This window comes from Dendronephthya gigantea, unplaced genomic scaffold (genome assembly GCF_004324835.1).
Source record: "Dendronephthya gigantea isolate DGI-Jeju-01 unplaced genomic scaffold, DenGig_1.0 000013F, whole genome shotgun sequence".
Taxonomy (NCBI): Eukaryota; Metazoa; Cnidaria; class Anthozoa; order Malacalcyonacea; family Nephtheidae; genus Dendronephthya; species Dendronephthya gigantea.
Window position 1 is genome coordinate 509,238 of NW_021163023.1, and position 25,696 is coordinate 534,933.

The 25,696-nt window shown below is 39.6% G+C and overlaps 3 protein-coding genes across 4 annotated transcripts in view; 2 read left to right on the plus strand and 1 right to left on the minus strand.

Annotated features, from left to right (window-relative positions):
• Positions 1-108: 108 nt before the first annotated feature.
• LOC114519239 (ribosome biogenesis regulatory protein homolog) overlaps positions 109-25,696 on the minus strand; it is a 53,414-nt gene continuing 27,826 nt past the window's right edge. Inside the window, exons 11-13 of the mRNA XM_028539337.1 lie at positions 1,272-1,313; positions 867-997; positions 109-720 (exon numbers count right to left, since the gene is read on the minus strand). Of these exons, the coding sequence (XP_028395138.1) occupies positions 612-720; positions 867-997; positions 1,272-1,313 (282 nt within the window). The 3' untranslated portion in view covers positions 109-611. The remainder of the gene's footprint in view (positions 721-866; positions 998-1,271; positions 1,314-25,696) is intronic.
• On the plus strand, positions 1,876-12,037 carry LOC114519233. Of its 2 annotated transcripts, XM_028539328.1 has the most exons (7): positions 1,876-1,932; positions 2,435-2,554; positions 3,317-3,410; positions 4,874-7,466; positions 7,759-9,372; positions 10,834-11,175; positions 11,299-12,037. In XM_028539328.1, the coding sequence occupies exons 3-7, from the start codon at positions 3,357-3,359 to the stop codon at positions 11,532-11,534; spliced, it is 4,839 nt and encodes a 1,612-aa protein (XP_028395129.1). In that variant the 5' UTR covers positions 1,876-1,932; positions 2,435-2,554; positions 3,317-3,356; the 3' UTR covers positions 11,535-12,037. The 2 variants fall into 2 exon arrangements, with proteins under 2 accessions (XP_028395129.1, XP_028395128.1); XM_028539327.1 differs by lacking the exon at positions 1,876-1,932 and having other exon boundaries at positions 2,195-2,554.
• LOC114519243 lies at positions 21,192-22,517 on the plus strand. The gene is made up of 2 exons (XM_028539342.1): positions 21,192-21,417; positions 21,513-22,517. The coding sequence occupies exons 1-2, from the start codon at positions 21,267-21,269 to the stop codon at positions 21,746-21,748; spliced, it is 387 nt and encodes a 128-aa protein (XP_028395143.1). The 5' UTR covers positions 21,192-21,266; the 3' UTR covers positions 21,749-22,517.

Sequence of the window (25,696 nt, forward strand, 5' to 3'; positions counted from 1 at the left end):
ATGTTTCAATTTGTTTCAAGTAATAAATAAACTCGGTTAATAATTTGCTACTTTCCAAGTTCTCAAAGAGTTACCGGTCACCGCCAGTGGCTGCTAGCCAATAAGAAAAGTTAAATGAATTGTTTTGCCATCTTGCGATCTTTTCAATTTCAAAACAAAACAGTATAAACATTCGTTTATTTTACTCCGTATTACAAATATTGAAAACGCGATGTGAAGACTTGACACTAAGTTGTGGCAATTTTTTGATTTTGAATGTTATATCTATAAATCTTTGCAACAATAATCACCTGCATCTAGTTCCTACCGTACTAATGAAATATTTAATAATATTTTTAAAAACAAAAATCTCAATGAGGTACATGCAAAACACACAACACGCAAGTTTCCCCCATCCGTAAATCGCCTTCAAAAACCCTTTTAATTTTCTAGAAATTACACTTTCTATGGAGCATATGAAGCCAGAAAAATGACTGAACTTTGCATTCGCATTTCACACAATTCTCATGTAAACAAAAATAAAATGATGAATCCATCCTTGGAAAACGATGGATCGATCCATTGATGCGGAAATATCCTGTTTTTTTCTGCTACATTCTCCCAACAGAATTTTACCTTTTCCCTCTTGGTTTTTTGGCTTGTTTTACATTACCGCCTTTACCTTTCCCCGCGCTCTTTGTTTTCTGTCTTTTTCCACCTTTTTTCTTCTCGTCTGAAGCTCTGATAAAGAAGGAAAAATGTTCAAAAGACAAGGACAAGCTCGAAGGTTGTTGAGATGCTTTCAAGCCTGCTCTTTGCGAGAACGTTCTCGAGAGGTTTTAAGGTTAAAACGGTTTCTGTAGCACAAATTGATTATGAGTACTCACTTTGTCTGCTCTTGATTGATATGTTGGTTAGTCGCCTTCTTAACATCTAAGGTTTGTTTGTTGCCAATTTTACCCAACAGATCCAAATTTCGCTGTTTCTCTGCTTTCAAATCTCCGACGATAGGTTCATACTTAAAAATTATCATAAAGAAGAGAGGTTGAAATCGTAGAACAAATCCTTCTGGGGTCGGTTGTATGAAAGCCGGATAGCGCTATCCACCGGATAGCGGTTTTTTCAATCGCTTTAATATCGCCCGTTGTTTGTTTAAAATGAAATTTCATCGCTTTTCGAGCATTTTTAGAACGGTTGAAAAAATCACTATCCGTGGATAGCGCTATCCGGCTTTCATACAACCGGCCCCTGGTGAATAACGACAAGTTATACAATATACAAGTGATGTTTACCTTTCTTTTAGTTCCGGACTTCTTTGGGAGAGTTTCATTGCGCTAAATAAAACAAAGGCAAAAAAAGGTTTAAAAATTCAATTGAATCTTGATTCTGGCGTAGGTTCGATTTCTGACGAACGTTTCCAAATTCCAACGTTTACTGTTTGGCCTTCATAATCGTTCGTTTTCAAAACCACCATAAACAATCAATTTATGTTGAAATAAAACGAAGGAATTGGAAAACCCAATCCATATAATTTTGTTCTCTCGGTAAGGAGAAGTGAGTAAATTGCCACAGCTAGTACGAGCATACTCAGGTAAGTAAGATCATGCATAGGTAGCCCAGAAATGTCTTCGTTCTCGTGGAGCTCCGCGAGTCTACTCAGACTCGGTCTATTAAGGTTGGCAAGCTTTTTTACTAACATTTAGTACAAGGTTTACTAGGCCTGAATATCTTGCAAAGTCACAAATAAAAACAATAAAAAATTACATCGTCATAATAATAGAGTAGATTCGCATACACGCGCGAGTGCCAATCTATTGTCTCTCCAATCACGTAACAGGAATATATGAATATTGTCCCCCCTACACCCCCCCCCCCTCCCAATTATCGATGCTAGCTACACGGCAAAATCCCTAACAATCTAGTTACAGCGATAGTAGTTTGCAAGATCAACAGGTAAAAAAAGCCAGGGGCCGGTTGTATCAAACCCGTTTAGCTTAAACGGTGGTTAAGTTCAAAATAGAAAGCAAGTCTATCGTTTTATTCAAGAAGCAAACTAAAGCAAGTTTACAACTACATATTCAGTGAACAATATTCAAGTTGACTCATTCAAGAGGGATGTAAGAGTGTCATTTAATTTTGACTTATCCGCCGTTTAAGCTAAACGGGCTTGATACAACCAGCCACAAAGGTTAATTCTTCGTGTCAATTGACGCAAGCTGAGTAGCTCGTGACAGTCAGATGACATCGCAGCATGTTGTCGTGAATAAATTCCATGCGTATGTATATTGACAATCGTGTTTACAAAGAATAGACAATCGTGGAAGAAAAAGCACAACTACCCAATAGGCAATACAGCATTGCTTGTCTCAGCAAAGCTAACAAGGGTTTCAGAAGTGAACTTTCAAAGCAACATAACTCGTTTAATAACTCGTTTAATAACTCGTTTAATAACTAGAAGTGTGGACGAAAACCATCAGATCAACAATCGAAATTGTTTGAAGCTAACCGGAAGCAGAACAAGCGAAGACTGCACTAGAAGGGGAAATCCACACTTATATTTTATCAGACAGGACGGGTAAGAGTGCATTTGCTTGTTTTTATTCAGATTCCTAGGGATGTTTTGTGTTCTATCGTTGAACGTGGAAATTTTTACAGATTGTGTGAATCGAATCACATGAGCTATTTAGATTAGATCAGTTGCTGCAATGCCTATAGGTTGCAAAGCCCAAACGTCAGGAGTGAGATTGAGTGTGAAATTTGAGTTCTAAGCGTAAAAGAAAACGTAGAGAAATTTGCAATGTTTACAAAAGTGAGCAGCGCAATGTTTCTAATTTAACTATTTTATAACGTTCCTTCGCTTAATTGTGCAGGACCAAAGATTACTAGAACACAATTATTCCAGGAATTGACATTAGACGAAAATTTGGGGCTTTCAGGGAATCGAAGCATGAGCCAGAGAATAAGCAAATATCAGTTGATATTCAAACGCCATATTCCGGCTACTTATCCCTAAACCTAATCCCAACCTTAATCCTAACACTAACAAAACCAGAATCCTAAATTAAACCCTAATCCTGACCCATAATCCTGACAGTAATATTAATCCTTTGACGTAATTTCGGATAGTTATTTCATGTTCAAATTCGAGTGATTTTAGGATTGACGTTTAAATCTTCGCGGTTATAGTCATACTCGAATAGGCTGTTTCCAAAGATCTAGAGGCTTCCAAGCTGACCACCTTGCCAAAACTGGGGGGGGGGGGAGTGTATTTATTTCACTTTAAAAGTAGTTTTAAAAATAACTTCAATTTCATTGGATTTCAACATTTCCACATCAGGTACAGTTCATTGAACACAAAATCTTTCATTTGAGAAAATATGGCTACTGCTATTGTAGAGGAGTCGAAAGACGAAGATGAAAACTTTTATGAGGTATCGAGAACTTTGATTTTTGATTGAGGATTATGATTTTATAGGGCCTGCTAGTACCACATTTTCTTGCTTTCAACAGCCATGCTGCTGTGAAAGTCCTTGTCCTTGCGGGAAGTCAGGGACGCCGGAACAGGGGGACAGCTGCCTATGCGGCTGTGCTTTACCAGCAGGGACAAGGAGCGCAAATATGCCCTTTCATTTTAAAGGATTACATTATACAGTAGGAGGCAAAAGTTTGAGTCCAGTCGTTGTAGAATTCCAGTATTAAATCCTGGCAGCGTATTCGAGTTAAGACATGCGTGCTAGTGTTTCAGTACTGTAAACTATATTAATTGCACACTGTTTTGGTCCTAATGATCTAAATTATAACAAAATAAAGTTCTCATTCCTTTACACTGCCCAAGATGGGTGGGAAAAAGGGCAAAGTGATGGTGCACAAGGACAAATAGTTGCATTAAGTATTGAAGGATTCTTTCCTCGTAAGGTCGCAGAAAAAGTGAGAATTTAAAAAGGTTGTATGCAACTAACCTTGGACGGTTCGAAGAAACTAAATCCTACTCAAGCAAACTTTTAGCTGCTTTGGTCATGCTCGGTTTGGCAATATTGAAAGATATAATAGGATCCTAATTAAAGAAAAGTATCATCCAATTCTTCAAGGACATGGAATTTCATCTGGTACAAAGATGATCGCACGTCTAACTACATGATAATCACCCTAAGCACATGCACATCTTCTATGTGCCAGAAATCTTTTAGAAGCAAACTCATTCTGGTGATCTCGTTGTCATGGCTTTCCACCTCATATTCCAGATCTAAAACCTATGGAGCACTTGTAGAACCGTTTTAACCGGAAGAGGGCGAGGCACAGACCCGCCAGCCAGGCTGACTTGAGGCAAGTGGTCAACGAATGCTGGCAAGGTATTGAACGTGTGACATTAAAAAACCTATGGAATCTATGCGAGCAAGAATAAAGGTCATTTCAAGAGCAAAAAGAGGGAACTAAGCAATGACATGTAAATGCATGTTTGCACATTAAAATACGTAAAAATGAATATCATAACATCTCATAGTTGTTGTACAGCATGTATTTTTCTGTTTACTTATTTACTTTTTTCTAGTTCACTTATCGGTAAGGTTTTCTGTAGGATATTAATATATGCTGCTAAAACAATGAAATACAGTCACTGGACTCAAACTTTTGCCTCCTACTGTACATCTTAAGTAGAAGTGCCATCAACGAGCGTCTTGCACAATTGTCGGAATTGCACAATTGTCTGGTCAAAAACTCCAAGACACCGAGATTATCATGGAACTAGTTTAGCTAGAAAAGTTTTGCAAACATTCTTTATTATGCTCTGCTACAGAAGTGACCTTTCACCAAAATCTGTCCCCCTTTGCCCTCGCATCATTCCGGCGTCCCTAGAATTAATTGGTCTTTTTAATCAGTGCTTTCCACGATACAGTTTCTAGGCGGAGAGCAAAATGTATCAAATGAGGCCATCGAGCTCCGTCCTTTGTCGAAAGAGGGGTACTCTTACAGGAACATGGTTGACTATGAAAAAGCGACACGTGACTATCAAAATGTGACGTACGTAAACATCAACCTACTTCCTCCTGAAAAACGGCGCAAGCATGAAGAAGATTTGATTGGCAGTGGGACTAGGAACGAGAAGGCACTACCGCTGCCTTGTAGTATCTGCTCGAAACACAGTGGAAGATATGCAGCCAGGTGTCTGAAGGGATTTGGGCACAAAAGTCCTCTTATCGAAGAATTTCTCGCAGCCCAAAGCGAATACGAAGCTCAAATGCATTCACAGCAAAACGAGGAGCCCGAATTTGCCGAATGCCTTGAAAAGGTTCTTCAAAATTTTGTGAAAAATGAATTCCCGAAGTTGTATCCACTAGCAAACGCTCCGAATCGCAGACAGCGGTCTGCTGCTGCTGCTGCTGCTGCTGATTTGAAGCAAGATTCGCCTCTTCCCAGTTTTGTAAACGACGTCTTGAAGCAATGTTATCTTTCAATGACAGAGGAGACAAGTGATGAAACGGAAGTGTCTTCCTTGCCAACGGCTTCAGAAGTTGCGGATGTTTTAAGAGAAAGCCAAACGCGACCCTCGCGGCGTCGCGATCCAACAAACCTGTCTTTGACAAACAAGTTTCCGATGTATGACATGTCAACCTTATCGGACAAGGAGTTGGGACTAATTCTGGATTACTTAAGATTGCCATACGAGACCTCTGCTAATCGTGAAGTGTTAGAGAACATGGCTAACCGATACTGTCCCATGGTGGTTCTGTTACCAAATTTCGACGATCAATCGCTGAATCAAAGTAAGGAATGCGGTCGGTGTTCGAGTCAGTTATCTTTGATAGAAACCTACTTCAGGACACTAACCTCGACGGTCTGTTTTGCCTGCAATCATGTCTGTTGCGGTAATTGTCTGATAAAAACGAAATGGAAAGTTCCCTCTTCAGGTTCGTTCGATTTGAGGACAATTTGTTCAGAATGTTTAAGAGTATTAAAGATCTACGAATCTCAGAGTTGGTTGGAACGTGGAATTGCTTTAATCGAATCCGACCAGAATAGGAAGGAAACCGTACTTGCTATGTACAGAATTTCAAACGCAGTGCGACCATCGGACGTTGCCATAATCCAACAAGCCAAGCTGCTATATGAGCGGAAAGAATACACAACGTTGACTGAATTTGGAAAAGCAATTCTGCTAAACGAAAGTCTGTTGACAAAAGACAATCGCACGGTCCTTTTATACCTTGTCGTAGACAGTCAATTGCAAGTTGTCGGTGCAATGCCAGATACGGATTTTATAAATAAAGTTGAATTGTACGAAGACGCCATTAACTGGATCGAACGCTTTGATACTCTGGTCGATGAGAGGATTAATAATTTAAAACTGAAAGCAATCCAGACGAAGTCGGTTCTTCTTAACCAGCGCGATGAAATTTTAAAGAAAAAAGCGGCTATGGTTTGGTCACATTTGACCGAAGCCATCAAAGAAGGCCTGTTTCTCGAGGCGCTTCACGTGATAGACGATGAAAAAAGTGATAAAGAAGTTATGCAATTGTGCTGGCAGCAGTTGTTGAAGGAATCGAATGAAAACTACAACGAATACAGTAGACTACTTTTGCGACTCTTAAAGGCTACTGCCCTGCACGAACAAGGCAATTCGACGGCTGCCATGAATGAAGTTGCTGATGTGTTTTGGAATGGCTTTGAACTCTTCCTCTCTTCTTCGCCCCAAGACCGCGTCATACCTATCATAGAGTACGTAGTGCATTTCACATTCAAGTTGATTATAAATGAGGCAAGTTTGCCTCTAGAAAACCTCGCCGGAATAAATGTTTCCAATTTTCTATCAACCCTTCAAATAACTGAAGAGGACCTCATTAATCCACCTGATATAGATGACCGCAAATGGGAGAACCTCAACGTAGAGGATTGTGATGTGAAAATGTTCCTGAAATACGAAAAGGCGGTAAAGACACTTGTTGAAAGAAAGAAGTGGAGGCCACTAGACGCTGCCCTTGCCTATTACGACTTGATAACTGCTTGCAAACACCCAGCTCAGTTGTTGTTAACCATCATAACGTCTGCCCAGTGGTTTACGCGTCAAATCTCATGTTCGGATTCCAGCGAGTCGTGCCGGTTCGCGTGCAAGAAGATGATCACGACACAGACAGATGTGGCAGCAGCGGTGGCCTTCGAATTCTCAACGCAACCATACATGCAGTATTACGTTGCGAAGATGGTGATCGCGTTGCAGTTCTACTCGTCTTTGAAAACTGGACACCAGGGCCAGATGACAGCAAAACTCATTGGGATGCACATGAAGTGGCTTGTGGCTGCCGGTCGCAATTGCCCTTTGCACAAAATGCCAATTGTAACACCCACAGAGGCAGTGCTTATGAATATCATTTCCAGTGAACTCCATCACGAGTATCTCTTGATGCTTCAAGACGCCGTTCCACCCGAGTTGCGTCCAATGTCTGAAGCTATATTGCGCTACCAGATTTATGAAAACTGTTGGCTTAAACGAGGTAATGTTGGTTAACACTATCCCATCACTTGAATTTTGATCACGAATTTTTGACTTCATGAAAATAAGATACTTTTCTACAAACGTTAACGCCAGGACATGACCTATCATTAAAGCCCCGTTAACACTACACTCTATTTATCGGCACGGCACGGCTACAATGGTTACCCGTGCCCGGCCTTTGTATTGATAGCCTGAACACTAATAAAATTGGGTACGCGTATCTATTTTAGCCGTGCCGGGCCAATAAATTTACTGTAGTGCAAAAGGGCCTATATTACTATTTTTTTCAGGTGTTATCGTGGATCTAACTGATGGGGGGCTTCGTTTCACCGCCATGGCCGCACTGCTGGCCGAGAAGAAATGGTCATGGGACGATGTTCAACGACACCTCGTATCAAATATGATTGCGCTGGACAGAAATGGCTGGAGAATCGTAAACGGAAAACTCATGGATACCGTCGAGTCCAACATCCCAGGAAACATCCACCGGCTTGTGGGTTTGGAAATCAACAAGAAAGATTTTGACATCAGAGTTCTTGTGGAGCGACCTTCTCCCTTAAACGTCTTCAATCGACAGCCGGCGCTGCTAACCTGGGGGGATATTGCTGTTGGATTGTCCCTCAGCCAGCCAGGAGTTGTCTTCAATTTCACAGAGGCCGATCCACGAGAGACGCCGTACCACCCCTTCTACGAATTGATATACTCCCCAGAGCAGCTGGAAGGAACAGAAATGCTGTTCACGATGTTACACACGGATTATCTGCTAAAGCAGTTCAGCATGGGTCATGAAATTCAATCTTATCCACCCTTTCAAGTCCGACCCACCTCCGAGGGTCTTCTCAAAAATCTGCCCGAAGATTTGAAAGTAACGCTGCGCTCGATTCCTAGTCGTGGTGCCTCGCGCAATCGCGTCCACCGTTTGTGGATACAAGCTGACACAATGGAGATCGACGTTCAAGAGACAGGCGACACAATACGCTGGCTGTTTGGAGAAGTCAAGATTGCTGTCCGCTGCATGCCCATGCTTCATGGCGAAGACGGGGAACTGAAAGATATCAACACCGATCGCCCTGATCCTGATAGCCCAGAAGGTCGTTTCGTTGAGGATTTTACGAAGAATTACGATAAAATCGGAAAGTATTTCCCCGAATTTCTTCGATTGAAAGAACTTTGCAAAGTTCAGTGGTTGGGGAAATTTCTTGACAGCTTAAAAGAAAGCATGGAAGAACACAAGGAACACATTAAAAGTGGAAGACGGGATTCGCTAGTTCAAAACATTCAGGACTCGTTGATCAAAAAAAGGGAAGCTAGCATTGCGAGTAATCTCGATAAAAAGAGAAATGATATAAAACGACGAGTTTCTAAGATTACTGACAACGTAGTAAATCAAGTTCAACAGCAAGGTAGTATTTCGGCATCGCGTAGCGAGATCTCGAACTGGCTGCACACTGGAAATTCGCACGATATTGCGAAGAAAATTGCCCGAGAAAATGCACCAAGTCTAAATGATATTCGAAGAGATATTGTCCAGATGAAAGAGGTAAAACTGGGAAAATGCACGAGCGTGATAGAGAATCTGAGAAAAAGTTCGAAGAAATTTTTTTCGCCCAGCAACAAATGCAAGTGGATACCCGCGGTCTATTGTAGCCAAGTTAAAGACCAATTTATTCGACTCCACTATGGTGGCGTGTCGCTGAGGCCAAAAGTTGTGAAGACGGATCTTTCCACATCCAGATTCTTCTCCGGAATCAGCAAGATAGCGCTCACTCCCGCCCTGCTGTCAAATTGCGCACCGAAAAAGCAACTGACTCCGCCAGCATTCAATCCTCCCAAAGTCAATGCAATATTTACTATGATGCGACAGAGGTCGGCGAACACCCGCAATACACAAGCGTCGAGAAAAGGTAATTGTTAATTAGGTCATAGACAATCCAGGTGTCTTCTGGATTGTCTATGATTAGGTAATGTAATGAGTTGGGAAATTTGTGTTTACTCACAAACAGACGATAATCGGTTTTATTATATTCATTTTGAAATCAATGGTGTTTTTTGCAATCTGATTGGTTAAAAATAGTGTGATTAATTCCCAAATCGCACTATTTTTGAGCATTAATCACATTATTTATAAGCCAATAAGATTGAAGCTCTGCACCACAATAACCAATCAGATTTAGTATTTCAGTGTAACTATCCAATCAAATTACAGGGAAAAATGGAACAAAATTTTATTATTTTGAATTTTTAAATGCCCCGCAAAATTTCTTGACAAAAATAAATGAAAATTACTCACATTTTACACCGTTTACGGTTCTTTCAGCCAATAAATCGTTTTGAATTTGTTTAATCTTTTGTATGATTTCAAAATGAATATAATAAAGTGGAAATTGCACTTTGTGTCGTGCAATTTTGGTGTGAAATCAAACTTTTGATTACAAATCACACTCCTGCTTCGCGGTCGTGCGATTTTGTAATCACGCGTTTGATTTCACACCAAATTGCACTCCACTCAGTGCAATTACCATTATTTATCAAACTGCCCTTTCGTGGTTTACAAAAAATTTTCCGTATCCAGAGTAAGGTTACGGTTGAAATTAGCAATGGATAAAAATCTTCTCCCATATCCTGATTCGTTTGAAAAGCTATATTTTAGCAGCCCCTAATGTCCTTCCTCCAAACAAGCTAAGTTCGGTCAAGGAGGCAAAAAAAGCGGTATTGCCTCGTGTGTAAACACCGGTGGCCCTGATCCTGATAGCCCGGAAGGTCGTTTCGTTGAAGATTTTGACGAAGAGTTACGATAAAATCGGTTGGTTGGTATTCTATATTGTGGTTGAGAAATCGTACGAAGAACCCCATCTTTTGTTTGATATACTACATACATAATATTTAAGAGGTAGAAAATATTTTCCGTGTTTCTATACATTTATAGAAACACGCGTGGGAGTTTGGGAGAACGAGAAATAATCAGTGGGAAAACGAGCCCGTAGGGCGAGTTTTTCTACGTTATTTCGAGTCTTTCCCAAACACCCACAAGTGTTTCTATAACTATATAGCAACACAGGAAAAAATGTTTTCCACTTCTTTTATAATATAACTCAATAAAAAGATTTTGTACAAACATTATAATTCGATTCAATTACAAATTCTCATTACATCGCTTCGCTTGTCAAGTTCGGCGGGAAAATCCCCGTGTTTCTATACAGTTATAGAAACACGCTTCTCGACCAATCAGCAAGCGCGTACTATAAATGTTATATTATAAAGATAAATATTATACCATGTGCTCCATTTCTTCCGGAATAGCCCTAACACTAGGGTTAGCTAAACTTAACCTTTTACTTTCTTTCAATGATAATCTTCAATTCCAGACGAGGATTGCGGCGGCCCTAGTGGAAGTGGTACTAATTGTGCGAAAAGCGGCAGCAGTGGTCGGGAAAGCGAAGGAGGTGGACGTGAAGGTGAGGGAAGTGGGAAAAGTAAGATAGAAAGCGGTGGGGGTTTGGAAAGTGGTGGTGAAAAAGAAGGGGATCGCAGTGGCGGTGACAGTTCGGGGAACAAAACGAAAAAGCCAGAGACTAAAAAAAGGTTCCCGAAAACTACGCAGTATGTGAAGCCTTTGTCCCCTGGAAAGTCAGACTGGGAAACTGCGTTGTCGGAATTCAATACCGCATTCAAAACAGATGTCGAAGTTAGCGACGGGAAAACAACAGGTAATGATTATTTGTTTCTTGTTATGTACCGCATCATCGAAAATGCTTTTCTGAATGAAGCATTAATAAAAATGTCAAGATACTGTCTAAAATATCAATGACATATATTTTTGTCACTTATAGCCGCAGGCAGTGGTTGGGATACTTTGAAATCGTCTTTAGAGAAGGTCCAACGAGGAGAGAAACCGCCAAGAGGTTTTAGTTTAGTTCATTCAATGACAGGCGAGGGACAGAAATGGTTGGTGCGTGTGCGCAGCAGCAAAGATAAAAGACCTATGATGGAGTTTTATCGGAAAGGTATCCAAGGTAAAATGGCAGAGAAACGGATCAGGATTCGATTTGGTGGCAAGCAGTCGTGAGGAAAGCAAACGTTATCAGGTTACACACAGATTGAGGCTGTAAATCAAAAGGCTCACTCACACTCATTGAGTGGGACAGAAATTATGTTATTAGTGATTAGTGATAGTCCTTTTTTAATCAATTGAAATAATTATTTTATTAGGTAAAACATTGAAAATCAAGCCGTTACGCCGGTTTTCAACTAGCAATATTTTTCGCCAAAAGGGAATTTATTCTTTTGTAATGAAGCAACTTCTTGCAGATTGTTGCAGTTGGCAGCTCTTAAATGAAAGTAAAATGTCGCGCAAAAATTATCAGATCAGTCTGAACCTCGACGTTTAAGATGAAAACACTAATCTATTGTTCAAATTCGGTTAAAACACTAATTTTTACGGTATAATGATGATCAATTGATCAAATCATTATGTAACCAATTTCCTGTAGGAAGATTTAAAGATCAGTTCCTATTGATGAACTAAGTCAACTAACTGATTCCTTGTGCGAATAACTTGAATTTTAAATTCATGTCAACGTTAACATGAATTTTTTTTAAATTGTCAAATGATATTATAAATACTGATATGAAAATATTTCAAATCGACTTGTTATAGGTGTTGTTGTTGTTGTTGTAACGCATGTTGATTACAGCATTTTTCAATTTATTTGATATTATTGTCATACACTAGTGCCGTGAAATTATACTAAAACATTTATTTACCATGGGCTCGTTGATTATATGCTTGGTGCATGCGAGTATTTACCTCTTCAGACGTTGTCTCAGTGTTGTAAATAATCACTAACAGGCTATAACAACATGGCCTTCAGTTAGCAAACTACCGACATGCAGATATTGCTGTATTATAAAGAATTCTTTGCTACACCTAAATTCGCTAACTTTCCTCTTTCCTTCAAACAGTTTTTAATTAATTTAACTACGGTCCACATATTCGCCTCAACACCGCAGTAAGTATCTACCTAAAATGAACGAGTTTTGTGATTGGCTTTTTGTAACAATAGAGAACAGTGTTTATGATTCGTACTTTTAAAAATCACTTTCTATAGTTCATTGTGTTTTATTGTTATCATCAGCCAATAGCAAAGCTTGTTCATATAGGTACGCACCGACCCCAACACCGAACAAATTGTCTGTGGCTGTGATCACCCACTGTAAAAATGATGCCAATCATGTTTCAGTTTTAGCGACTATCCCTTTGTGTACAACGTTTAAGGCCATAAACGTATCAACATTTTTTGTCCTCGAGGATTAATGCTATAATGTGGTGCGGCCGGTCAATAATTGAACATACCCACACACCAATACTTGCTACATACCATAAATATGAGATAAATTTGGCAGAACAGGAATATATTAATATTCCAACTCCCAATTTTCGATATGTAGCTGCGCAGCTGTCGTAGTATAATATAAGAAAACGTTGCCGGTTTATTTACTGAACTCTCTAGTGATGCAGTTACAACGCGCGGTAGTACTTCGTAAACGTAACCTAAAAAAGCCAAAAAGAGGCTAATTCTTTTGTTTAACATCACCCTGGCAGGGTGTCTTGTGACAGTCATATGATATTGCAACATGTTCTTGAAATTCATATTCCAGGAAAATGTAAAATATACAATATTGTTTACGAGCAATAACTGGCAATAACTGGCAATCACCAATTAGTTATGTTAAGACTATTATGTTCCGTTGTTCCAACGAGACGAATTAATAACCGCTTTTGAAGTAACAGAACTCGCTTATATAAGAGTGCGCCTGGGCTCAACCATACAATTCAGCAAAGTTCCAAGCTAGTTGTCTGTAACTCAACTATAAACAGGAAGCAGAACTACAGCGGGTTGTAGAAGACGAAAAACCACATATAATTTATTATAACAAGCAGCGCGGTAAGATGATGCTTAAATTGGTCGTTTTTATTCAGATTTGTGATTATTCTAGGCAAGCTAGATAGAGTCTCGGCAGATATAGATAGTCTAGGTAGCCTGTGAAAGATAACAAGGGCCCCTCGCCACAAATTGGTAGGAATTCGAAGAGACTTCAACAGGAAACGTCGACAAATCTGTTAAAATTAATGTTCAAGCTCACACTCGGTTTGTTATCGTATATGAACTGTACCATGGCCAAGGCTGAGAGCCTGAGATGTAGCCTATGTTTGCTCATTTTAAAATATGTATACACAAACGTTTGTGTGTAGTCCTGCCATTTTATAATTTCCTATACAATATTTTTACCAAAGCGTCGCTCAAACTCCTAGCAATTTAATGCGACAATTCCCTTGTTAGACTGAAGTTCAGATAAATATATCAATATTGTCAACATTTTATGGTATTCAATTTTACAAAATGTGATGTGATACTTGAATACCAATATCATTCGCGGAATTAACATTTCACGTAAATTTAAGGAAAAATATGCTTGATTGAACGAATTGTATTAGACGATATTTCCTAAATAACAGTTTATATTCCCGGAATTAATATTCCACGTAAATTTAAGGCTTTCGGGGAAAATATGCCCGATTATTACTTAAACCTCATAAGTGAGTGGTTTCATTTTGTAACCTCAACAGACTGGTGTCACACGAAATTTATGACCATTGCGAAATACATGACCACGCGTGACAAGTCACGAATTTCGCAGCATACTCGCGCGAAAAACATGACGATTGCGAAATCTATGATTTCGGCAGCCGAGCGCGACTGTTTTGGTTTTGGCTAATTTTGATCAAAATCTTAATTAGTAATTAATCGAGAATAAGTGTAAAACAAAGATTTACTAGGACAAATAAAACATGCATTGAAGGCTATTTATCGACCCAAAATGATCGTATCACTTTTGATATTGCGACGAGAATCGGTACACGACGATTCAAAATTGATTGTCGAACTCCTTATTAACTCGCAACCCTCCTCCCAGGGCCTTTTGGGACTTTACGACAAAGAAGAGGAAAGGCCCTGGGATCGGCCGTTCAAAATACCCACATTTCCAAATGCCGGCGTCACGTAGAACGGATAATATTGTCCCATTAAAGCGTAGTTGGAATTGTGCTATTTTGGAATAATTACTAAATATTCCGCCAATTACACATAAATTAGGAAAAATCATTTAACCAATCAGAAGTCAGAAGCGGCTTGCCGATCCCAGGGCCTTTTACCCCAACCCAAAATCAAGGTAAAAGGCCCTGGGAACGAGGTTGATTTTATTGGTACAAATTTCATCCGTACGAAAGCTAAAATTATACGTAGTGTAAACGGGGCTTTACTCAATTTATTTACACGGCACGGCTAAAATTGGTACTCTAACTCATTTTCGTCCGTAACAGGCGCACAAAGGCAAAGCAGGGATAAAATGGTACGGATACACATTTTGTCGTACCGTGCTAAATCGAGTGGCAGTGTAAACGAGGCATATTTGTATCATTAATATTCAACCTCCCCCTCCCTCCCTGACCCTAACCCTAACCATAAACATATTATGGTTTATGTCTTATGATCGATCACATTGATGCATTGCAATTTGCAAATAGATAACTGTAAAATAACTATCGCATTACAGGCATGATGAACGAGAACCGGAAACTAAAATTTATATGCATTAATTTATCGCCCTTTCACAATTAACTTGGTCATTTTGCTATTCTAGTGAACACAGGAATTTATTTGGGACAGAATGGCTTCTGCTAATGTAGGAGAGTCAGATGCTGGCCTAAACTATTATCAGGTATTGTACCTTCATTTTTCAACGTATGTCTGACATTATTGGAAGAGCACGTGGAAGATATCCCTAAAAACGCTTGTCTTCGTGTATAAAGAAAAATTTAACTCTCGACTTATTTGTGCACAAGGATTTCATAAATAATGTACAATTACTCCTGATTGAGTTGAATTGGCCATACATTATCACATCCATTACCCACCCTTGTCCTTATTCTTTATTTATATATACTCATCTATACTTATTCTTTATCTATGCTCACCCATCATTATCCATCATTAATTCTTATCCACTCATTATTCGACCTCATGCATTCATCCGCATCCACTATATCTATATCCATCATCTATTATCCATCCCAGTGAGCTCCACATATATCTGGAGTAAGAACTTTGGGTGCAAAAAGTGAAGCCAAAGATGGCGGAAATTGAAGCGCTATAGTACGTCAGTTTCAGTCTCCTAACTCGCGCGGCCAAATATTTCTCATTGTTTTTGACCGGGAGTGACGGTTCCCGAAACCCTCATATTTTCGTGTTTTTCATAATTTTGAGAGCACAAGAATGGAAAAAATTGATTCATTTTAATGAGAATATGTTTCTCTGCATCTACCCGATGTGGGTGCCGCATTTTCCGACTGTACGTGTGAGTAAATATGCATTTTTCGCCATAAATTCAACTACGCATTTCAGATTTGTTTAATTTTGAGTTATTTTCATATATTTCATATATTTCATATATTTTCATATATTTTCTCAATATCCGCCATCTTTGGCTTCACTTTTTGGCCTCACGGAAGTCTTAAGTTCTTACTCCAGATATATGTGGAGCTCACTCTATCCATCCCTATTCCTCATCTATCTTCACCCTCATCCATCATCCATTCTAATCCAATATCGAAACTCATCTATCCTTATCCATCATCCATCATCATCGTCCTTATGACGCTTCATATTATTCTTTACAACACAGCTTCTAGGCGTAGAGCAAGATGCATCAAATGAGGCTATCATACAAGCCTTTCGTCGTTTATCCAAAGAAAAACACCCGGACAAGAACCTAGGCGACCGTGAAAGAGCGACACGTGACTACCAAAAGTTGACGCATGCAAAAATTATCCTGCTTGATTGTGAAAAACGGCGCAAGCATGACGAAGATTTGATTGACAATGGCGTTAGGAACGAGAAAGCGCTACCACTGTACTGCAGTATTTGTTCGAAAGAGCGCGGAAGATATGCACGCAGATGTTTGAAGGGCTTCGGACACACAAGCCCGTTGATAGAAGAATTTCACGCAGCCCAACGTGAGTACAAGACTCGAAGATATTCACAGCAAGACAAACACCGGGAAAAGGCTGAATTTATCAAATGCCTGGAACGAGTTCTACGAGAGTTTGTAAAAAATGATTTCCCAAAATTGTATCCACTCGCAAAAGCTTCGAAACGTAAACATCAGACTGCTGCGGGTAGCCACGGGCAAGATATGCCTCTTCCTAGTTTTGTACACAACGCCCTAAAGCAGTGTTATGTTTCCATGAGAGACGAGACGAGTGATAGTGAAGCGTCTTCCTTTCCAACGGCTTTAGAAGTAGCAAATATTCTAGTGGCATGTCACACTAGACCAACACGGTGTCACCATTCGATAAACCGGTCCTCGACACACAAATTTTCGATGTACGACTTATCAACTTTATCGGACAAGGAATTAAGATTAATTCTAGACTACTTAAGATTGCCATACGAGACCTGCGCTAGTCGTGAAGTGTTAGAGAACATGGCTAACCGACACTGTCCAATGGTGGTTCTGTTACCAAATTTGAACGATAGATCTTCTATTCGGGGTACGAAATGTGGACGGTGTTCGAGTCAGCTTTCGTCGAGACGACTACTCCACTTCTCGACACGAATACCGTCGGTCTGTTTCTCCTGCAATAAAACCTGTTGCGAAAACTGTCTAATGGGAACAAACTGGAAAATTCCGACTTCTGGTTCGTTCGACTTGAGAAAAATTTGTTCAGTATGCTTTAAAGTATTAAAGATCAACGAATCTCAGGGTTGGTTGGAACGTGGAATTGCTTTACTCGAATCCGACCAGAACAAGACGGAAACTGTACTTGCTATGTACAGGATTTCAAACGCCGTGCGACCATCAGACGTTGCCATAATCCAACAAGCCAAGCTGCTATATGCGCAAAAGAAATATACAACATTGGTTGAATTTGGAAAAGAAACTCTTCTTAAGAAAAGTATGCTTACGAAAGACAATCGCACAGTCCTTTTATTCTTCGTCGCAAACAGTCTGTTGCAAGTTGTCAGCGCCATACCAGATACAGATTTGATGAGGAAAGTCGAATTGTGCGAAGACGCCATTGAGTGGATTGAACGCTTCGATAGTCTTGTCGATGAGAAAACTCGCAATTTAAAACTTAATGCAATCCAAATGAGGTTGGTTCTTCTTCGCAAGCGCGATGAAATCATTAAGAAAAGAGTGGCCACGGTATTGTCGCAGCTGATCCAAGCCATTAGAGAGGGTTCGTTTTTAAAGGCGCTTCTTGCGATAAAAGACAAAGATGAAAACAGCGACGAAGTTATGCAAATGTGTTGGCAGCAGTTGTTGAAGGAATCGAATGAAAACTACAACGAATACAGTCAACTACTTTTGCGATTCTTAAAGGCCACTGCCCTGCACGAACAAGGTAATTCGACGGCTGCCATGAATGAAGTTGCTGATGTGTTTTGGAGTGGCTATGAGCTCTTCCAGTCCAATGACGGCAGTATACCTATTGTAGAATACGTAGTACATTTTACTTTAAAGTTGATCATAGATGAAGCAAGTTTGCCTCTCGGAGACGTCGCCAGAATAAGCGTTTCAAATTTTCTATCGACCATTCAATTAACAGAACATGACCTCATTAATCCACCTGATATAGATGACCGTAAATGGGAAAACCTCACTGTAGAGGGTTGTGATATGAAAATGTTCCTGAAATACGAGAAGACGGTGAAGAAACTTGTTGAAAAAAAGAAGTGGAAGCCACTAGACGCTGCTTTTGCCTATTACGACTTGCTAACTGCTTGCAAACACCCAGCTCAGCTGTTGTTAACCATTATAACGTCTGCCCAATGGTTTACGCGTCAAATCTCATGTTCGAATTCCAACGAGTCGTGCCTGTTCGCGTGCAAGAAGATGATAACGAAACTGACAAATCTCGCAGCAGCGCTGGCCTTCGAACTCTCAACGCAACCATACATGCGGTATTACGTTGCGAAGATGGTGATCGCATTGCAGTTCTACTCGTCTTTGAAGACTGGACACCAGGGCCAGGAGACAGCAAATTTCATTGGGGTGCACATAAAGTGGCTTGTAGCTGTCGGTCGTCATTGTCCCTTGCACAAAATGCCAATGGTGACACCCACAGATGCTGTGCTTATGAATATCATTTCCACCAAACTTCATTGCGAGTATCTCCTTAAGCTTCAAGATGACATTCCGGTTGAGTTACGTCCAATGTCTGAAGCTATATTGCGCTATCAAAATTACGAAAACTGGTGGTTTAAACGAGGTAATAAAGATTTAATCGCGTTTTGTTCAAATTTGAGACTTTTTAAATCACTCTTACAGGATTTTCACATTTTATTTACACGATTTTTCACATTAATTTTTACAATACTTTTTACACCACTCTTACGCTACATTTTACATAACTATTCACATTGCTTTTTACTTTACTACACACATTACTTTGCACGTTACTCTTTACATCCCTTTTTTACATTACTTTTCACAGTAATTTTTTACACTCCTTTAAAATGACCTAGATTACTTTTATAGCACTTCATATTATTTCTTAGATTACTTTCACATTCTTTACATCATTTTACAGCACTATTTATATTAACTCTTACATTACTTTCAGCAAAACTTTACTTTTCTTCAATTCCCTCCATACTTCTCACTGGCCAACAATTTGCGCTTACGAGCACATATAGATTCAAATTTTACTATTTTTAGGTGAAATCGTGGATCCAACGGATGGGGGACTGCGTTTGACTTCGATGTCCGCACTGCTGGCCGAGAAGAAATGGACATGGGATGAGGTTCAACGTCGCCTCATATCAAATATGATTGCTCTTGACAGGAATGGCTGGCAAATTGTTAATGGAAAGCTAATGGATGCTACTGCGACAAGCAACATTCATCAGATTGTTGGTTTGGAAATCGATAAGAAAGATTTTGGCATCAAAGTTCTTGTGGAGCAATCTTCTTCAAGGAACGTCTTCAATCGACAGCCGGCGCTTCTCAGCTGGGGAGACATCGCAAGTGGATTATCCCTCAGCCAGGCAGGGGCTTTCTTTAGTTTGGAAGCCATCGATCCACAGGAAACACCGTATCACCCCTTCAACAAGTTAATTTACTTCCCAGAACAGCTGGAAGGAATGGAAATGCTGTTCACGATGTTACACACGGATTATCTGCTAAAGCAGTTCAGCATGGGTCATGAAATTCAATCCTATCCACCCTTTCAACTTCGACCCGCCTCAGAGGGTCTTCTCAAAAATCTTCCCTATAATTTAAAAGAAGTCTTGCGCTCGATCCCTAGCCGAGGCGCCTCGCGCCATCGCGTTCATCGATTGTGGATACAAGCTGACACAATGGAGTACGACGTTCAAGAGACAGGCGACACAATACGCTGGCTGTTTGGAGAAGTCAAGATTGCTGTCCGCTGCATGCCCATGTTTCATGGCGAGGACGGGGAACTGAAAGATCTCGACACCGATGGCCCTGATCCTGATAGCCCGGAAGGTCGTTTCGTTGAGGATTTTACGAAGAATTATGAGGAAATCGGGAAGCATTTTCCCGAATTTCTTCGTCTAAAAGAACTTTGTAAAGTTCAGTGGTTGGGGCAATTTCTCGACAGCTTTAAAAACAGCATGGAAGAACATAACAAACGGATTGAAAGTGGAGAACTGGATCCGGAAATTCAGCGCATCCAAGCTTCGGCAGTCCAGGAGGCAGAAGCTAGCATTGCGAGTAATCTTGATAAAGCAAGAAATGATATAAAACGGCAGGTTTCGTATATCGATGACAACGTAGTAAGTCAAGTTCATCGGCAAGGTGGTATTTCAGCATCGTACAGCCAAATTTCCAATTGGCTATACACTGGCAATTCGCGTGACATCGCGAGGAAAATTGCCCGAGAAAACGCTCCAAGTCTGAACGAAATCCGAAGAAAAATCGCCGAGCAGCAAAAGGAAAGCCTGCGAAAATGCACGAGCACGATAGCGGATCTGAGAAGGAGCTCAAAGAAAATCCTCTCCCCCAGCAACAAATGCAAGTGGATACCCGCAGTCAACTACAGACAAGATGAAGATGAGTTTACTCGATTTCATTATGGCGGCGTGTCCCTAACACCAAAAGTTGTGAAGACAAATCTTTCCACATCTAGATTCTTCTCCGGAATCAGCAAGGTAGCACTGACTTCTGCCCTGCTGTCAAATTACGTACCAAAAAAGCAACCGCCTCTACCAGCTTTCAACCCTCGCATAGTCAATGCAACAAAACCGTCGACTGGAATGCAACAGACTTCGGCAAACATTTCCAGTGCTCAGGCCTCGGGAAAAGGTAATTATTACTGAAATGCGTTAGGAGGACTTTCGTCAAACAGCTAAATTAATAGTGGTTCCCGTGAATTTTTACTAATCGCTGCAGGATTACCAATTAATGTTACTACGAAATATGTTTTTCCTGGTAAGTTTAGCGGCATATACATCGAGGGTGTTCTTTTGATGCTAAAATATTGTGTTTTCTCATTCTAGGTGGGGGAGTTGGAGGCCATGGTGGTGGTTATGCTGGTGGTGATGGGAACGGTAGAAGTGGTGGAAGCGGAGGAGGTGGGAATAGTAGCAGTGGGGGGAGCAAAGGGGGTGGGAGAGGTGGAGGAAGTGACGGTGGAAAAGGCGGGGGTCGAAGTGGTGGTGACAATTGGGAGAGGGTGACGAGAGCACTAGAGAAGGCATGTGGTACCACGATGGGAACCCGAATAAGAATGGATAAGAAGGCTCCAAAAGCCAGGCAGTACGTGAAGCCTTTGTCCCCTGGAAAGTCAGACTGGGAAACTGCGTTGTCGGAATTTAATACCGTAATTGGAAGAGACGCTGAAATTAGAGCTGGAAAAACTAGTAATGGTTTTTACTGTGTAAATGTTTTTCCATAAATTGAACCAAATGAATGTCAACATCGTCTAAATATTACGTACATTTTTTCTGTTTTGCAGTTCAGGGAAGTGTTTGGGATACTTTGAAATCTTCGCTACAAAAGATTCAACGAGGAGAAAAACCGCCCAAAGGTTTTAGTTTGATTCATTCAATGACAGTTGAAGGACAGGAATGGTCGGTGAGTGTGCGAAGCAGCAGCGATAAAAGGCCCACGATGGAGTTTTATCGAAAAGGTATCAAAGGCAAAATGCACGATAAATGCATCAAGATTCGTTTTGGCGGCAAACAGTCGTAAGGAGAGCAAACATTAATCATAACTCATATTAAATGCATGCAGATCTGCAATTAGGCCAGAAATGTGTCACCAAATTCGAGCCGCCTTAATCGACGTTGATCAGTCTGAATAATACAATAGACGTTGATCAGTCCGAATAATACAATAGACGTTGATCAGTCTGAATAATACAATAGACGTTGATCAGTCCGAATAATACAATAGACGTTGATCAGTCTGAATAATACAATAGACGTTGATCAGTCTGAATAATACAATAGACGTTGATCAGTCTGAATAATGCAATAGACGTTGATCAGTCTGAATAATACAATAGACGTTGATCAGTCCGAATAATACAATAGACGTTGATCAGTCTGAATAATACAATAGACGTTGATCAGTCTGAATAATACAATAGACGTTGATCAGTCTGAATAATACAATAGACGTTGATCAGTCTGAATAATACAATAGACGTTGATCAGTCCGAATAATACAATAGACGTTGATCAGTCTGAATAATACAATAGACGTTGATCAGTCTGAATTGCGAAGCCTAGCAAGTAAACACTGATGCGTTTTGTGTACTCTATATTTAAACCGAATTCGACGTAAAAACACTAATTTTTACCGTATTATACTGCATAGTTATGATCAAATCATTTAGTGTCGAATGACAATCACCAACAAGCTATGAGAAAATTTAAACACCATTTGCTTTCGACTTAAAAGGCGATTATACTTTGAGTTAGACATGTGCACTTAACTTTTTATATTTTTATATCAATGATACTTTAAAAATCGCAAATTTTAGACTTGTTGTATGTTGTCGATTTGCTGATTCGATTAAATTATATTCATAGAAAAATTGCATGTTGATTATAGTTTTTTTTTAATTAATTATATGTCTTCTGTAATCAATGGCAAATACTGCAATTTCATTGGCTAAGAGGATTTCAATTTGAGCATTTACCGCACCCTTACCCTTCGGAAGTTGTAAATACACTTTAGCCCGTACAAAATAAAAATCGCTCTACTAGTACTTACAGCTAGCTAACCACCATTCAGCGATATAAAACATGAATTGCGTAAGCAAATAATAATGAATATTAATAATTCGAAATTGGAATTAAGTAATAATTGGAATTAGGTAATAGAAGAAATAAAGTCGCTCAATTAAAACAAAATCATACTCGTGCATGGTTAACAAAGTGCAGCTTACACTACACTCAATTTATTAGCACGGCCCGGCTGAAATTGGTAGCCGTGCCCTGTTTTTATTGCTGTTCAGGCTACCAATGCCAAAGCCCGGCCAGGGATGAAATTGGTACGGGTAACCATTTTAACCACGACGTGCTGATTACCGATAACTTATGATGAATTTTGATGTGTTATAATTAGCAATACATGACGTCCTGGCTAAAAGTAGCTTTACGCCGCCGCTGTCCTTTGAAAGCACGCGCGTAAAAATTGATCAGATTACTCCCAGTTGACGCAAACAGGTCTTAACAAGGTTGTGCTGCACCCTAAAAACTTGTTTGTTATCAATTTGCAGCAATTTGTTAAAGCCTAACAAGTTGCTACAACTTGATAGCAGGTTCTTAGCGAGAAGCACAACTGTTAAGCCTGTTTTCATCAACCGGGAACAGCTTGAGCGTTTTTTGCCATGTAGCTTTGTTTTGGAGACGTTAGATGTAGCACGAGCAATCGTATTGTATAAAATATATAAGGTTGGCAAGTGTCCAACTGTATGCAAACAATATATCAAGAAAAAATGCATTAAAAACACTTAAATTCCTTTTGAAAAACAACTGAGTGTTAGCACGAGTAAGTTTTTCTATCGTGTAGTTTGGGGTTTTTTAATCACACTACAATGAGGGAATCAATTCGAAAATTCGTTAAAATTTGCCAAATTTTGTCAACTTCATGGGGATGCATGTTGCGAATATTCACGAATATCCGCTTTCTATTCGATCACAAAAGATCGAATATTCACGAATGTTAGGTGTTGCGTTCTTTTACACACTCTGCATGTTTTTTTTTTTCAAATTGATTGTTTTTGCAGTCAGTGAACATGAATGCATAAGAATGCCCCCCTCCGATTCTCGCCACTAGTTCTTACAATTCATATTCAACGAAAATATAAGTGATAAACCATTGGTTTAGGTTCTAACCACAGGGAATGGTTTGTAAGCAAACTAAATAGAGTCTCAGTATAGTGTCTGGGCTTACATAAATCGATTCAACGACATTGCAAGTTGTCTGAAGCTAAATATTCACTTAACCACATGCATATCATTTATTAACAGGAAGCGGTAAGATGTTTCTTAATTTCACTTCTTATATTTAGATTCTAACTACAGATGATGGTTTGTAGGCAAACTAAATAGACTCTTGTGCGGTAGTTACATAGAGCCCAGATATAGCTGGATATCTTCGAAGCAAAGGAACTCGCCAACTAGGCGTGTGTCTGAGCTTCCATCATTTGATTCAACAACATTCCAAGTTCTCTGAAACTAAGGCTATGTGCACACGAGCGTCGTTTTCGAGCGTTTTCAAAATCGTTTTTGTCCATTTTATTGTTTTGACGCCCTGTTCACACGTTCCAATGAAAAATATGCTTTATCTTATAAGTTAGCTTCAACTTCTATTGTAAATTGACGGTGTTTCAAACCGTTTTGGCATGAAAACGAAAATGAAAACGCTCGAAAACGTTACCGTGTGCACATAGTCTAAATATCCACATAACCACATACACACATTTATTAACAGGAAGCGGTAAGATGTTGCTTAATTTCACTTCTTATATTTAGATTCTAACTACAGGGGATGGTTTGTAGGGAAACTAAATAGACGCTCGTGCAGTAGTTACATAGTCCAGAGTCCAGATATAGCTATATATTTTTGAGACAACAAAACTTGCCAACTAGGCGTGTGCCTGGGCTTCCATCATTCGACTCAATTCCGGTTAATTAACTTAACTACGGTCCACAAATTCGCCTCAACACCGCAGTAAGTATATCTACCTAATATGAACGAGTTTTGTGATTGGCTTTTTGTAACAATACAGGGTGAGTAAAAAAAACCCTGCACCTTTGAAAGTCGAATTAGCCGCGAACTTATGGCTGGAATTTGACAATTCCGATGTGTACAATCAACAGGACGTGGTTAATTAATGCGAAAGTGTTTAAGCGAATTGAACCAATTCAACGTGGCGCGTGTGCTAGAAAAACGATTTGATAAAACTGTTCTTTTTTATTTACAGAGCCTAGAATGTATTTTAACTCCCAAAGGGAACAAACTTTATGTTCTAGGTTAATTAATGATTCACCTATTTGATATACTTCGCATACCCATGAGATATTTTAGGCAACTTCTGTCACATTAATTTGAATTTCGAAGGTGTCAGTTTTTTTTACTCACCCTGTAGTGAACAGTTTTTATAATTCGTTCTTATAGAAATCACTTTCTATAGTTCATTGTTTTTTATTGTTATCATCAACCAATAGCAAAGCTTATTCATATAGGTATGTACCGACTCCAACACCGAACAAATTGTTTGTGGTAAAAATTACGCAAATCATGTTTTAGTTTTAGCGACTATCCCATTCTGTACAACGTTTAAGGCCAGTAACGTATTAACATTTTTTTTCTCGAGAATGGTATCGTGTTAATGCACATATCATTTATTATAACAAGCAGCGGTAAGATGCTGCTCAAATTGATCGTTTTTATTCAGATTTGTGATGATTGTAGGCAAGCTAGATAGAGTCTCGGCAGATATAGATAGTCTAGGTAGCCTGTGACAGAAAAAAAAGGGCCCATCGCCACAAATTCGTAGGAATTCGAAGAGACTTCAACAGGAAACGTAAGCTATTCTGTTAAATGTTTCAAGCTCACAATTTGGTATCGTATATCAACTGTCCCATGGCCGAGGCTGAAATGTATGCTTGATGATTTTAAAAT